At 54.5% G+C, this 14,196-nt stretch overlaps 6 protein-coding genes and 2 non-coding genes across 8 annotated transcripts; 6 read left to right on the top strand and 2 right to left on the bottom strand.

Moving 5' to 3' along the window:
* Positions 1-1,760: 1,760 nt before the first annotated feature.
* Positions 1,761-3,207, bottom strand: J3D65DRAFT_265675 (chaperonin 10-like protein). The gene is made up of 2 exons (XM_066794926.1): positions 3,044-3,207; positions 1,761-2,991 (listed from the first exon to the last, which is right to left on the bottom strand). The coding sequence occupies exons 1-2, from the start codon at positions 3,074-3,076 to the stop codon at positions 1,984-1,986; spliced, it is 1,041 nt and encodes a 346-aa protein (XP_066658009.1). The 5' UTR covers positions 3,077-3,207; the 3' UTR covers positions 1,761-1,983.
* A 1,075-nt stretch (positions 3,208-4,282) lies between these two features.
* J3D65DRAFT_t37 lies at positions 4,283-4,354 on the top strand. The gene has a single exon. It is a non-coding gene; the product is annotated as a tRNA-Arg (tRNA).
* An 889-nt stretch (positions 4,355-5,243) lies between these two features.
* Positions 5,244-5,346, top strand: J3D65DRAFT_t38. The gene has a single exon. It is a non-coding gene; the product is annotated as a tRNA-Phe (tRNA).
* A 1,052-nt stretch (positions 5,347-6,398) lies between these two features.
* J3D65DRAFT_665806 (uncharacterized protein) lies at positions 6,399-7,003 on the bottom strand (the record flags this gene model as incomplete). Its single annotated transcript, XM_066802864.1, has 4 exons — positions 6,399-6,546; positions 6,624-6,722; positions 6,824-6,911; positions 6,973-7,003. 4 exons carry the CDS (start codon positions 7,001-7,003, stop codon positions 6,399-6,401), a joined length of 366 nt encoding a protein of 121 aa, XP_066658008.1.
* An 842-nt stretch (positions 7,004-7,845) lies between these two features.
* J3D65DRAFT_665805 (uncharacterized protein) lies at positions 7,846-8,718 on the top strand (the record flags this gene model as incomplete). Its single annotated transcript, XM_066802863.1, has 2 exons — positions 7,846-8,558; positions 8,610-8,718. The coding sequence occupies 2 exons, from the start codon at positions 7,846-7,848 to the stop codon at positions 8,716-8,718; spliced, it is 822 nt and encodes a 273-aa protein (XP_066658007.1).
* A 240-nt stretch (positions 8,719-8,958) lies between these two features.
* J3D65DRAFT_265335 (uncharacterized protein) lies at positions 8,959-10,916 on the top strand. The gene has a single exon (XM_066794923.1). The coding sequence runs from the start codon at positions 9,106-9,108 to the stop codon at positions 10,621-10,623; it is 1,518 nt and encodes a 505-aa protein (XP_066658006.1). The 5' UTR covers positions 8,959-9,105; the 3' UTR covers positions 10,624-10,916.
* Positions 10,917-11,706: 790 nt separating this feature from the next.
* J3D65DRAFT_265376 (uncharacterized protein) lies at positions 11,707-12,771 on the top strand. The gene has a single exon (XM_066794924.1). The coding sequence runs from the start codon at positions 11,833-11,835 to the stop codon at positions 12,496-12,498; it is 666 nt and encodes a 221-aa protein (XP_066658005.1). The 5' UTR covers positions 11,707-11,832; the 3' UTR covers positions 12,499-12,771.
* A 272-nt stretch (positions 12,772-13,043) lies between these two features.
* J3D65DRAFT_549246 (uncharacterized protein) lies at positions 13,044-14,157 on the top strand (the record flags this gene model as incomplete). Its single annotated transcript, XM_066796944.1, has 2 exons — positions 13,044-13,803; positions 13,862-14,157. The coding sequence occupies 2 exons, from the start codon at positions 13,044-13,046 to the stop codon at positions 14,155-14,157; spliced, it is 1,056 nt and encodes a 351-aa protein (XP_066658004.1).
* Positions 14,158-14,196: the final 39 nt, after the last annotated feature.

Raw genomic sequence — 14,196 nt, 5'->3', positions numbered from 1 at the left:
AAGACTGGCTTGGAAGGCCCGAGAAGAACGAGAGACTCGGTTCAAGTAGTATGGTACCGATCATGTCTAGATACAGCCTTTTCTTACTTCCATTCTCCTGATGATATTGCTTTTTTCTTTTTGGTTGTTGCGATGATGGCCGCCGAGACTTTCCTTTTGTCACTCTTTTTCGGTCTATTTCCTATCAAGTCTTGAAGCCCGCAGCCCGTCCAATAGTAAAATATGTATACCATAGTCTGTAGTCTAGTGGCGACACTCGCAAAAGTACGTCAATTGAAAGAGGAGCCAAAAAGGCTCTAATTCAAAATGAGCAAGCATTTTCACGGCAGATTTGGTGCAGGAGGCACCCTCTCGAGTTTTTCGCGACCCGGAAACGTGCAGTGCGTACGCGTGTGGGTCGATTGACCGGTTGCGCGATGGAGATGGATGGCGCGTTGTTAGGAAGGAGTAGACAAAGACCGAAACGAGTTTCCACCCCCGTCTTCATCCAGCCTGTTTGCCTCGTACACGTGTGGCTTGCGCTCCGCGTCACCAGTGTCTAGGTGCGTGTGTCGGTCGTCGTCTCGACCCCTGGGCGCCATCCCCAGAAAACGCCCTTGGCCCTGCAGTAATTAAACGCGACCTAGGAAAAACGGGTTGGCGGCGCTGGGCGTTTGCACGCGCTGGCCCGGCTGGCCCTCTCAATGCGGTAGGAAGGGTGCGAGATGAGCTGAGGTGGGATGGGTGACGACTCGATTCGACCCGACTCGTCCTGCGGCGACGCGCCTCGTCGTCCCGTCCTGGCCCTGTCGTGTCCCAAGCGAGTGGTAAGTCGCGGTCGATGATCGTCGTCGTCTCGGCCAGGACTGCTCTCCCTTGGTTGCCCAGACTGGAGGGAGGAGGGAGTGGGGACGGCCTGGGGCAGGGCGCGAGGAAAAAGAGAAACATTACCCGGATGCTGTGTGCCGAAGGGATCTTATCGTGCGGGGGTGGAGAGATGATAATTTTTCCTTCCTTCTCTCTCTTTCTTCCTTCCCTTGGTTGTGCCCTGGTTCAAGTTGATTGTGTTGTGCAAGCGTTACACGAGTGGAGGAGGCTGACGACCAATCGACGTACCATCCTGCATGTTCTGACGACATAAGTTGGCAAAGTTAACACAGGGTGAGCCGTCAATATTCTGCGGCAGTGTGCTGAACGCTGACGTCTGATGCGTGGGCAGACGTACATCTCTGGGTGTTTCAAGGATGCGATGCTCCGTCATCTTGGTGGCGTCGTTCGTGGAAGACACGGTACGGGTTGTTGGGCCCTGGGATGGAGGGATGGTTTGTTTGTGGGTGTATGGATACTGCAGTAACGGGTAGCGTAGCATCGCACTTGAGACAGGACTTCGAGTAGGACCTCTGAGACAAATGGCCTGGATGGTGGGCCGTACTGCTGGATGAGATCAAGGGTGGAACAGATTCAGGCCACGCCAGAGTTGGATGATTGTAAATTCGGAGGAGGGTATAGGTGTCTTTCGCTCCTCATGTCAGTACCTAATGTAAAGAACATGAAGAGGGAACACGAGTTTCGGACAATGGGCTTTGTCCTCTCGTGGACTTTGAGTTCGAGGTGTTTGAAGGCATGTTCTGATTCAGCTAAATCGAGGCAAGAACTCACCGGCGAGACCGCGACGCGAATGTCTCCTTCGCAAAGTCCGAATGCCGGTGAGGTTGTTAGCTGTCTGGCTTCGGAGCTGGTTGTTCGCAGCATCCACGTCGCGGACGTGGGTGGTTGAAAGTTTGAGCTAATCGTAGAATGGAGGAAAAGAGAAGGAAAGGTGGGCGCGCCTTGAAGCCGTAGGAAAGGAAGTCGCATTGCGCAGGCAGCCGCTTTCCATTTCCGAATCGGAACACAACAAATACGTCGATAGCAAACGAGCTCGAGTGTCCAGCAGAACAATTCTCGTTATTCGTGAACTATGGCTCGAGGCGCTTTCTATATGTCAAGCTCCTTGTCCTACACTTAGTCCTTTCCAGCGCCCTCCGTCTCAGGCACCTTGACGACGTATTTTACCGCGCTCGCCTTGCCGTTCTTCAAGTTCTGTAGCACGCTGGTGACGCCAGCCAAGCCGCCAGGAATAATCTCGTGGGGATGTGCCGAAAACTTGCCCTCATAAATCATCCTGAAGAGCCACCTAAAGTAGATGAAGCCGATTTCCTTGTTCCTCTGGTGCACATCACCCACCATGGTCCACTCGGTCGCCTGGTAAGTGTCTGGGTACTTGAAGCCAGGCGAAGCAAACCTTTCGATCGGCAATACGTTGGTGATTTTGGTGTCGGGAGCAAGAACAGAGAGCAGGTTCTCATGACTGCCCTTCTCAGACACGGCATCGAAAGCGTGCTTCGGCGCACCAACGCCCACCTTTGCGAGCGCGTCCTTGATCGACTTGACCAACGCCTCGTCGCCGTTCCGGTAATCGACGACGGCATCGCCTTTGCTTTGATCGATCAAGCCCTCAACGAACGGGATACCTTTACCCGCGACCGCAATGATGGGATGGATGTTGGACAGCTGCGCCAGTTTGATAGCGAACGCGCCCACTGCGGACGCTCCACCGTAAACAATCAATGGCGTCTTCTCCGTGGCCGGGTGCCAGGGCTCAGGCAGGCCAAGACGGACGTATAATCCAATGACAGCCGTCAGCGCAGCCAGCGGGATAGTGGCGGCCTCTTCAAAACTAAGGGTCGATGGAATGTGCGAAGTCGTGTGCGCCCAGGCCAGAGCGTACTCGGCAAAGGAGCCATGCGGTTTGGTCATTTCGTGGAATGCGGCGACGCGGTCGCCGGGCTTGAATTCGTACACATTTTCCCCGACGGCGTGTACGATACCAGCAATGTCGTCGCCAGAGTTGTGGGGATTCTGCGACCATTCGGGCGTCTTCCAGTCCTTGGGGTTGGAGCCGCTGGCAATGACCTTGATTACGACTTGGTCGGGTCCCGGCTTGGGAATGGGAGAGTCGACGATGGCGACCTGAGTGTAAGTTAGCATGGCAGTCTTGCGCAGGTGTGGTGAGTGGACTTGCATGCTCGGCGTCGGTTACAATGGCTTCTTTCATTTTCGATGGATTTCGAGTGTGATCTTCTCAGATTACGGCGGCAAATGCAGAAGATGCAGACAAGCTGTTGACAGGAGAAAGCGTCGAATGCTCATAGCGTGAATATATATGTCTTGACGTAATGTGGGGCAAGCTCTCAAGGTCCAGGCGACTAGTGAGGGGTTCTTTCGAGAAGTCGCGAAATGTCGACATGGCTGACAAACGCTGCCGCGTTGCTGCGATCGCGACAGCTGCTGACCTGATCCAACCTCGCGCCTCTCTTGATGCGTGCGCTGACAAGGAGGGGATGGAATCGGTGTCGGAGTTGTGGTGTGGTCAGCGTGCAGTATCTCCGGCCCGCGCGGTCGGACCAGTTTGCTGATGCACGGAGCATTTGCCATGAGACGGGACGGAAACTCTGCCTCCCGGCCGACTTGCCGTGTCCTCTTTTGCAGGTCAATAGTGACCGACCGTGTATGAGGCCATTGTTGTGCTTGACAAACTGTGGTGGACGGATTGTTCTGTTTTGGAATGTTGGCGCATTTCATTGTCTCTTCATGCCTTGCAAGCGAGGGAGACAGCAACGGGCTTGCCCCTGACCAACATCCGTTTTATTCAACAAGACCTCGAGCAGGTCTCTCCGGTTTGGACGACGAATGCAACGTTTGATTGATCACGGGCGCGGATGTGCGGTTGCTTTGCAGCGAGATGCGGAGAGGTTGTACCTCTCGGCCTGCTCCAAGACATGTCTGCATCACTGTACCACATCAGATACTTGCGGGCATAGTGACACGCTTACAAGGCACGCTTTCGTCTCTGTATGTCCCAGACTCATGCCGAAACGCAGTTGCACTGTCTCATCATTTCTCCGATGTGCCCTTGCTAGGATGGTGTTAGTTGTATAGTTCAGGAACCGGTTTGGGTCGATTGAATTATGAATTTGGAAAAGCTCTTGTGAGAGTTTCCTTGTCAGGCTTGTTCTCCCTTGCTGTCTGGTCGTGGTTCGGAGAGAGGCGCGCAGTCAAGCCAGCTGGTTCTCCTAGCTGCCTCTGACGTCTTCAGTGTGGAATTTCATGCGTTTTTGGCTCTTTTTCGTCCCGGTTTTTTCTGGAGTAGAAGAAGACGTTGAGATCAGCTTGAAAATGGTCTAAAATAATGGAGAATATATACACAAAAGCCCGGGTCTTCTCCAACGAAGCCCGTAACACCAACGAGCTTAAAGTGACTGGCCGCGTGGCCCAATGGCAAGGCGCTTGACTACGAATCAAGAGATTGCAGGTTCGATCCCTGCCGTGGTCATATCTTTATTTTTGTACAGTTCTAGACCGTGGCGGTGGTTGTGGGTGGGTCCTGAAGGCCGGGGTGTGTTTTTGGTCGATTAGCGGGATAGCCGACCAACAACGCCTCTGGCAGACCCCATACATTTAGAAGACGCATAATCAACATGCCAGAGTCCAGTCCATCAACAAAAAACACAATGATTCCTCCATTTTGGACTTCAAGTTTGGAGGTGAGAGCCGGGGCACTTTTCGGTCGATTAGTGGCACAGCGGAACAACGACGCTCCAGCGAGACACGAGACGAGCAGGAAATATATTTCTAGTCTGTAGCAACATAGCAACAGCTTTCCCAAGTCCTAGATCGTCTCCTTGACTTTGGGCTTCAAAGGGGTGAGGCCCGCGCCGGAACCGAATATTTTTATTTTTAGTCCGAGAGATCGCCGGGAAGATCTCGCTTAGTCGTGGGACGGTCCGTTCAACGTGTCGCACCACGCGAGCGCATCTGATGAAGCAATTGCGACGCAACTGAACGACAGATCCATGGCGACGTGATGATGACTGAAGACAGTGTGAAAACAGCTTGATTGAGTCCGTCGTGCAAGGTGCGCAAGACGGCGATAATAAAGCTCTAACTAGCAAAGGAAACAAGAGAATTGTCATACAGGACTCTCTCAGACCTCGACGCATGCAAAAAAGCAATCGAAGATGCGCGTTTTGTCAAAAGAGCATCTTCAATGCTGGAAGCCGAGCAACTGAATTTACACAAATCTATCCCAACATCTCAATCTCACCTCTCTCCGCCTTCCGCGCCGCCTTCCGCGCCATGTCGGCGAGTGATGAAGTCTTCCAAGTGACGTCACAACAATTTTGCAGACTATAGATTGATAAATGCATTAGAAATTTCAAGTAGCAGCTTTAGCTCACTTGGGAGAGCGCCAGACTGAAGTCCACTTCAGCCTACAAGCACCTGTGCGGTATCTGGAGGTACTGTGTTCGATCCACAGAAGCTGCATCTTCTTTTGCCTTTTGCCCCGAAGCTCCTTGAGGGACTCTCATTCTGTTTTAGATGTTGAGAGTGTACATATTTGTGTTCGAGATGGCCAGAGGTGAAGAATGTAGTTTTGGTTGGAGGAGCTGTAGAATGTGAACAACAAAAGCTTTATAAGATCTATCCACCTCGCCAAACTGCAGATGCGTAATAGTCGCGCCATGTTGAAGTTAGAAATACTAAGAATGCAACGTTCCTCACCAGATTCCTAATTATCCCTCAAAACAGGATGGTCGTCAGTTCAATATATTTCAGTGATTGACAACAGACATTGATAAAGTCAACATCAGCACAACCAAATAGCGCCCTCTGATTTGTCAATGTACATAATGTGGCACCCTCATTGCACGGAGTTGGGTTGACAATTGTTAATTAGAAATTTAATAAGGTGGGTTTTCCCTGATGCCTAGCACCTCACCACCCCTACTACTACTACCTACTATACAGCTCGTGAGTGGCTCAGGGAGGGAAAAGAACAAAAAAGTAATGATCAGTCTAAGCATAAAATTACTAGTACATCGTCGGAGTTAATATTTGTCAACCTAATTCAACACAACATACTCATCACTGACACCGCCAACCCAACACAATTTGAGCCAACGTTGCGTAATGTTCCGTTGACGACCACAGTGCCCCAGAGTCGTGATACGCACAAGATATGGCCTGGGGTAGAACAATGAGTAGCTTTCAAGGCCCAGTTCACAGAAATTCAAGATTAGGAGAAAGTAAACATTTTTGAGGAGCCTCAGGTATCTGGTATCAATCCCCACCAAACCCATGCAACAAAAACCAAAACGCCCGGCCGCACTACCTCAGCCCAGCCTATTACCATAAGAGTCCGCATTCCGCATCTGCGCTTGCTCGTGCAGCTTTGCCTCTTCATCCCGTCGCAGCCGCCAGATCAGAACAGACTGTTTGCAGCTAAAGCCTGACGCGCGCATGTGCAATGATGGTTGGAGTATGATAGGACGGGCGGCATAGTTTGAATGGCGGAATAGCTTGCCAGCATCGACGCGTTACTTGTACTGCGGCTGCTGGTACTGGGCTTGCGGCTCCGGCGCCGGCTGTGTCTCCGGCTGCTTGCCTCCGTAGTTTTCCATGGGAATTTGTCCGCCATACTGCGGGCCACCGCCGTTAGCCTGAGCCTGAACGTCGGGGCGGTATCTGTAGGGAGGTGATGGTCAGTGGCGGACGAGACGTGGAGTGGCGGAAGAGACTTGGAGAGGCGGGCGATGGCTTACTTGATGTCCTGGAAAAAGTTGCAAATGTGACAGCCGACTTCATGCCATGGCTTCAGGGAAAAGGGAATGATGGGCACAAAGCAAAAGGTGAACCACTGCCTGTGCCGAGTCAGCATGGGGAGTGTGGAGAAGCTGTGGAGAGGCGGGAGGCCCGGCGCGTGCGCACGCGCAGACCGGGGAAAGCTCCTGCTGACGCTTACCAACGCCTGTAGACGCGCCCACTCCAGTTGCCGCAGTTTTGGCACTGGACCGTGACGTTCTCGTAGCCCTTGAGAGGCGACTGGAACGCTGGTTGAGTGTTAGCTACGGTACATGTATGGCACGGCGGCGGAGCAGCTGATCGACATACTGTGCGAGCCGCAGGTGAAGAAGAAGAACATGTTGAGTGGGATGGAGCTAGCGATGGGAGATTTGAGGAGTCGAGTGTCGGGTCGAGTGAGGACTACATGAGCTGGAGAACTGTCAAGCGGAAGGGAACCGAAGGAGGCGCAGGCGTTGGGTTGGGTTGGCACACGCGATGGAGGAGCTCTTGGAGCTCGGCCGCTCGCTTGGCAGTGACGACAACGGCCAACAGACACGACCTTTGGTTTCTCTCAACCACCTCACCTGCGCCTCCCTGGCCAGCTATCCACGTCCGCAGACCTGCCCGCGTCGCACTGTCGAACCCTCCTAGTCAGCCCAACTCTTTCATGACCTCGCCCACGCCGCTAAACCCATCTGCTTGTCGGCCCGCGTGGTCCTTGTCCACTGGTCACGTTCATCACGTCTCAACGCCATCTGACCTCGACATGCCAATTCTTTCCCCGGATTCGCGCGTCGACTCCCCGACCGGTCCCTATCATGACGATACCGCCGCATAATGCACGAGGTGGCTCTGATGGCCGCCGCTTATATACGCCCCTCCCAGCCACAAGCTCGTCGGCTTGACGCTTTTCGGTCCCCCAAAAGCTCTTATCTTTCTCTTCATGTCTTAACCCACGCGTAGCTTTCACACTGGGGTTATGTCTTTAGTTCGCAAGGTGGAGGATTTCCAACAAGGTAAGCGCTTCGAACAGAACAAACCCTGTGATGCTTCCTCCCGCCCAGAGGATTTGTCAAAAAAGCTCATATACAACCTGGGAGTCCAAGACGACGGTCCAATAATTCATCATCGCTTACACCAATATCGTCCACTAGGGCCTCTCCGTTTCAAGCCCAAGCCCGCCAAGCCAACAGTCAAGCCATGGGCGTCGTCCTCAGCACCCATACGGAGATTTCGCCGCTCTCGCTCATAAGTACAACGATCGGCTTCGTCAGCTTCGCCTTCACCGTCGCCACGTTCCTGCGCGTCTCTTGGGAGAATTTGCAAACCATCGCAGCGGCTCAGACCCAAATTCCAGACTTCCTCGGCAACCTGAAGCAGGGTCTTTACGAGGAACGCGCACATCTACGCAAAGTGCGGCGCTTCCAGCGCCGGCGGAGCAGTTTCGTGGGGGGCGCTCGCAACAGACTCAGGAAGCGAAGGGGCAGCGGCACCAACAGATACCCCAACAACAACAATGGGTACAGTAGTGCCTCGGAGAAAGAGATCATTGGAATGCGGTTGGACAGTCACGCAGTCACGGACGCCAAGGACATACACGACGACGACGTCAGCACCCGTGTCATGCGCGAAGCGATAAGGCATCTGATTCGCGATTTTCGGGAGCTAGAGCGACCGTTCTTGCGCGACGATGTGGAAATGGGACGGAGTCCATCTCACGATCCTAATGTGCGTAATGGCGAAGGATATGCGCCCAGCGACGACGATGACTACTACAAGACGGAATACCGAAAAGCAGGTTTTCGTGAGCGCTATCTTTGGCTTCGAAAGAAGGGCGATGTTGTTGAAATGATGAATACTTTGGCCCGACTGGAAACGAGACGAATCGCAAAGGAGATTGGTGACGCTTGTTTGTAAGTGCCATTAATCTCGCTCTTGGAACTCGGAGCTCACCAAGTGTCAAGGATTGTCAGAGGAGTCGAGAGGGACATCCAACTGGTCGACGACCGCGTGTGGGGCATGGAGCAGAGAATGACAAGGGTCGTGGGAATCCGCAGAGTAGATCCCTCGTGATGGGCGCATGGAGGGCGTTCTTACATTACAAGAGAGGCATAGAAAGCTTTGATTCAAGTTCGGGTGGCTTGAGACCGCAGGTATGTTGTACATCTACCGTTTTTATACCCACCGTCCAACAATTGTCTAAATTTGGTGCATTACCTGTACGAACTTTGTTACACTGTTATAGTTTATTGCACACAGTTGGTCTCATAAGAAGATGGCTGCCTCATGGAGGAGCGAAGTTGACTATCCGTCTGTCTTTGAGTTTGAGTTTTCATATTGAATCACCTTGACGGAGGTCGAAAGCTCGCTGTACCTCCGGAAAGAGCCTTTTGAGCTTCTCACAACGACGCTCTCCAGTAACGTGTTACTACAACCTTTGTATCCTGAACAGAGCAGCACATGTACATCACGACAGACTCCAACTCCAACACGAAAAGCAAACTGAGCCAGCAAGCAATCAAGTCCCGTCTCGTGTTTCGTGAGGTCACATCACGATGTTCTCGGTCGACTCAAATGGAAGTCCTTAAGTTTCCTCCAACGTCCACGCTGTGTCTTCGCATCCATTCCAGTGAGCTGGATGTTGCTTTTGTTATCCCAATCTTCAAAATGGGTTCTTATCCATCTGTCGCAGTGCCGCTGCTCACAATGTCAATCGACACCAAAGGCATGGGTTCCCTCGTCGACCTTGCGACCGTCCTTCCCCCGCTGGATCAGATCCCCCCTAGAGAGCTTTCAGGTCTTAATGTTCCAGGAGACTCCCACAGCAATATCGTAGACGGATTTCTTGCTGAGCGAGGAGATGGCGACGTCAACGCGTGTGCATTAGCCACAGTCACAGTGACCGTCACGGAAAGCGAGCCAGCAAATCCATCGCCGCAGTCAGCGCTCCCTGCCCGTACGGCTACATCTAGGACGCTTTCGTCTGCGACTGCGCAGCCGCAGCGTCGTGTAGACGAACCACCGCGCTTCACGTACGACCCCATCACTTACTACGAGGTAGCTTCCGCCACATTCACGCTCATACTGGATTCGACAACGCTGATTACACACGCGGACGGCTCCACCAAAGGCACTGTTGTGCCGTACCGCACGACAATCACGCAGCCGTACACTCAGACGCTGACCAAGCCGACAGACGCGCCTGCGCAGGCGGCAAGTCTGTCAGGGCGCAACGAGAAGAGGCAAGACGAAGCTCGTCACGATGACGGGCCCGTTGTTGTCGTCACAGATATCATCGTCACGGAGGTTTGGGTCACCGAGACCGTCACGGCCGATGTCCCACCCTCTCCTGACGTCGTTACGCAGCTGTTGACTGCGACCGTCTATCCGGTCCCCGAATTTCCCGATCCTGTGACGCAGGTGGTGACCGCGACGGTCTATCCGATGCCCGCACCTTTGTCTACGGAGTGGCATCCACCAGTTCCCAGAGACGTGCAGCATCGGGCTGCTGCTGCGGCGGGGGAAGCAAATGGCGACACGGAAAACACCAAGCCGAAAGCAACATTTGGTGTCCAGCGTCACACGCCGCAGTTTTTGTCTGTCTGGACAACGTGTACGATCACTATTTCCTCTACTATCGCTACTTCTCCTGTCACTACTTCTACGCCTGTTCCGATATCTACTCCTCTCACGTCTTCCTCGACATCAACAACCCCTAGCTATGTGCCTCCTGCGAGCACACTCCCCACATCGGCATCCGCACTTACCTCTTTATCGACTTACTCATCCTCGCTCTTTTCCTCCACCAATGCGAGTGCGTCGGCGCCGTCGTCGTCAGCCGCCACGACGACGCCGCCAAGCGCGACGCCGACGCCAAGCACCAGCAACGCGGGGACTGTGGGTGGTGGAGGCAGAGGTGGGGCGGCGTTGGCGGCGACCATAGCCGTGCTATGGGGCCTGTTGGCTACTGTGGGGTAGATCTGGATTTGGGATGGATGCGAAGGAGAAGGAAGGGGAAGGGATGGAAGTGCAACTGCAACCAGGGAGCATGAATTGAATGCTTCAGATGGACGAAGATATCAATTCTTTCGACAGTGTGACTGAGTCTGAACTGCATCAAACAGGTGATTAGCCGAGTTCAGAACGGATGTACGAATGATTTGCGTCATGATTGCGAGACCGTGGAATTTGGGACCATGGCAACAAACGATTCTTGAGAACACTGTTGGCTCTGGATCTCCAATGCTCATGAGACAGCACGACTGTACCCGGTAGAATAAAGAGGAATGATTGAAAGTGGAAACAAGACCACAAGGTCAGCACACGTGGGCTGGTCAAGAGTTCTGAGAAAAAACGATGGAGCGAGCATCCGTGCCTTTGTCCCCCTATCTACATCCCTACTCTAAGAGGCATTTGCAAGATAGGCGCAACGGTACTCAAAACGGCGTGACATGACCAGGCCACCGGACACTACGCGATATGCAGCGTCAACGATTCGGCAGCCGGAAACAGCTCCCTAGACCCCGTCGGCCAACATCCCGTACAGAACCTGGCGAGGAACACAGATGGAAGGGTCTGTGCTTGTGGTGCTGCCCGTCCGACTTGCAGCAGTGCTCCCTGTCGGATTATTGTCTGCCACGTTGTCGAGCGGTTTTCTGCTCTGCCGCAAAAGGAAATATAAACGGGCGCAGCCGCCGACGCCACCACCGGCAAGAGGAGCGGTGGCTTGCCGTTGTGGAAAAGATGGTGCCAGAATCATCACCACGGGGCTGCTCGTTGCTGACTGGACGTGGTCACTTCACCAAGTGAACAGCTTGGTCATCATCATAGCTTCACACAGAAAAAGGACAGAGAGGAAAGAACCACAACAGGCAGGAAGACCGTCCGGACCAGGCCCGAATGACTGGGTCCGAGCGACGTCCGACCCCGGTTGATGGACGCAGATCTAGAATTTTACCGCGGCTCTTGAACTGATCTGCCTGCACCTGTGTCGTGCTTCTGCGACAACGTCCGTTGTCCATTTCGGTGATACCAAGGCGGGCGTGGGCTTGGTACGTCAGTCGTCGACCAACAAGGTGGTCAAACGGCCCCGATGATCCGTATCCGCCGCGCTTGGTGACAGTTCTTTTCTCGCGCTCCTCCTCTGTTGGCTGCCTTGTATCCGAGGTTGTTTGCTCGCCTGTTGGGATGCCTTCGGCACACAGTACCGCATCTGTGCAGAGTTTGGGAGAGAGGACGGTCGTCTGGGGGATTATTAATCGGCGACGGCTTGCTCAGCAACGTGGGCTCAGGGTTGGCTGTGGGTCGGGGAGCACGGCGGACGATGGCTGGCGCACATCTCAGGAGGCGACGGAGGTTGGAGCTGCACCAAGGTCCGTGACGTCAAGGATGATGGTGTTTGGTGTTGGAGAGGGGAGTGAACAATGGCTCTCAGCTGCGAAGGGCGAGGACGCGTCTGGCTTATCGTGGCTATCGTGGGCGCGGGGCAGCCACCGCAGTTTTGCAAGCCGATCACCATCCTTATGCTCCATCCCTCTTCCACTCCCAATCACCTCCCCGCCCTCTGAAACACCACAGCATCGGCCGTCTGTCAGAAGAACCACCAGCCTTGAGCTACCATCGGCGGCCTACATACTCGATACAGTCTCCGTCTCCGTTGGCCCATCCCGCCTGGACCTCGCCCCGAAAACATCTCGAGCCCTTCCTCACAGCTCAAGGACCACCGCCAGCACGCCCGGGCGATGCGGACCGGACATCCAAAAGCGTACTCCTGCCCGGCGCCCCTTCTGTACCTGTGGTCGCCATGAGCTCGCAGATACGCGACTGTGGCTTTTGTTCTTGAAGAGCTTGTGAATAAACGGCTTTCCAATTTTTGGCCACTCCAAACCAGAGCAAAAGAATACCTCCAAGACCTTAGTGCGTCATGGAATCTAATCTACGTCGGGACCGACACGGCATCGGGCCGCTCGGGGCGGAGAACGTCAGTCTCCCTTGCGGCCGTGACCCCCTCATCCCCGTCTCTTTTCGGCACTCGGCCAAGGCCAGTCGTAAGGGTTCGACGAGTGGCTCCGACGGCCGCCACTGCCGACCGCTGGCTTGACCTGTCATGATGCAATCGTCGAAGATGGGCGAAAGAAGGCCCCTCTGTCCGTACGTTAGGAGCCGGCTAACGTCTGCGCCGGCGCGGTGATATTGCCTCTCTGAATTTTTTTCTTTCTCTTTGCTGGCGGTTACACTGCTGGCAGCTCTGTATATATGACGGCCTAGTCCCGCCAGCCCCTCGCCTTCTGCTTTCATTCTGATACCATTTATCCGCACCTTCCAAACAAATCCACACCTTCCCCCTTTGAGTCTCTTCAATTCTTCCTCTCCATCCCAACACCACAACCGACATCACAATGGTCCAAACCCAGAACAAGAGCTTGATCTACAAGAACCCGCCTACGGGCTGGCCCAAGCCCGGCGTCGACCTCGCCGTCGAGTCGCGCCCCCTCGACCTCGACACGGTTGAGCCCCCCAAGGGCGGCATCGTGACCAAGAACCTTTACGCTTCGCTCGACCCGTACCAGCGTGGCCGCATGCGGGAGCCCGGCTCCAAGTCATACTTCCCTTCGTTCGAACTCGGCGAGCCCATGGACAACAACGTTGTCTGCAAGGTCCTCAAGTCCGCCAACCCCAAGTTCAAGGCTGGCGACCTCATCTCGGGCATGTGCCCCATCCAGGAGTACAGCGTGCTTCCCGAGGCGTTGGCAAATGGCTTCAAACACTTGAACAACCCCTACAACCTGGAACCGATGCTCTTCACCGGCCCGCTGGGCATGCCCGGTCTGACGGCGTACTCGTCGTTCTACGAAATCGGCAAGCCCAAGAAGGGCGAGACGATTTTCATCTCGGCCGCCAGTGGTGCCGTCGGCCAGCTCGTCGGCCAGCTGGCCAAGCACGAGGGCCTCAATGTCATTGGCAGCGTTGGTGACGACGCCAAGCTCGACTTTATCCTCAAGGAGCTTAACTTTGACGCCGGATTCAACTACAAGAAGGAGGCTCCCGGAGACGCGCTGGCGCGCTTGGCGCCCAACGGCATCGACATTTACTTTGAGAACGTCGGCGGCGAGACGCTCGAGGCGGCGCTCGAGGCCATGAACAACAGGGGCCGCATCAGTAAGTCCTTGTCCAATCCGACCATCGCATTTGACACACCTGCTAACAATTGCCACAGTTGCCTGCGGTATGATTTCGCAATACAACCTGACGCCCGAGGAGCGCTACGGCGTCCGCAACCTGTTCCACGTGGTCAGCAAGCGCATCACGATGCGCGGCTTCATCGTCATGGACCCGGACATGGGCCCGCTGCACGCCAAGGCGCACCAGGAGAACGTGCAAAAGTGGATCCACGAGGGCACGTTCAAGGCCAAGATGCACGTCGACAAGCTGGACGACGCCGTCGACGCCTTCCTCGGCATGCTGAGCGGCAAGAACTTTGGCAAGGCCGTGCTGGAGATTGCCAAGGAGTAAGCCGTGTGTCTTGTTCCGCTGTTGAGAGGGGAAAGAGGA

The sequence above is a fragment of the Phyllosticta citribraziliensis genome (assembly GCF_038025025.1).
Source record: "Phyllosticta citribraziliensis strain CPC 17464 chromosome Unknown J3D65scaffold_3, whole genome shotgun sequence".
Taxonomy (NCBI): Eukaryota; Fungi; Ascomycota; class Dothideomycetes; order Botryosphaeriales; family Phyllostictaceae; genus Phyllosticta; species Phyllosticta citribraziliensis.
Note: the sequence above shows the minus strand (reverse complement) of the source record. Positions and strands in the feature narration are given on the sequence as shown.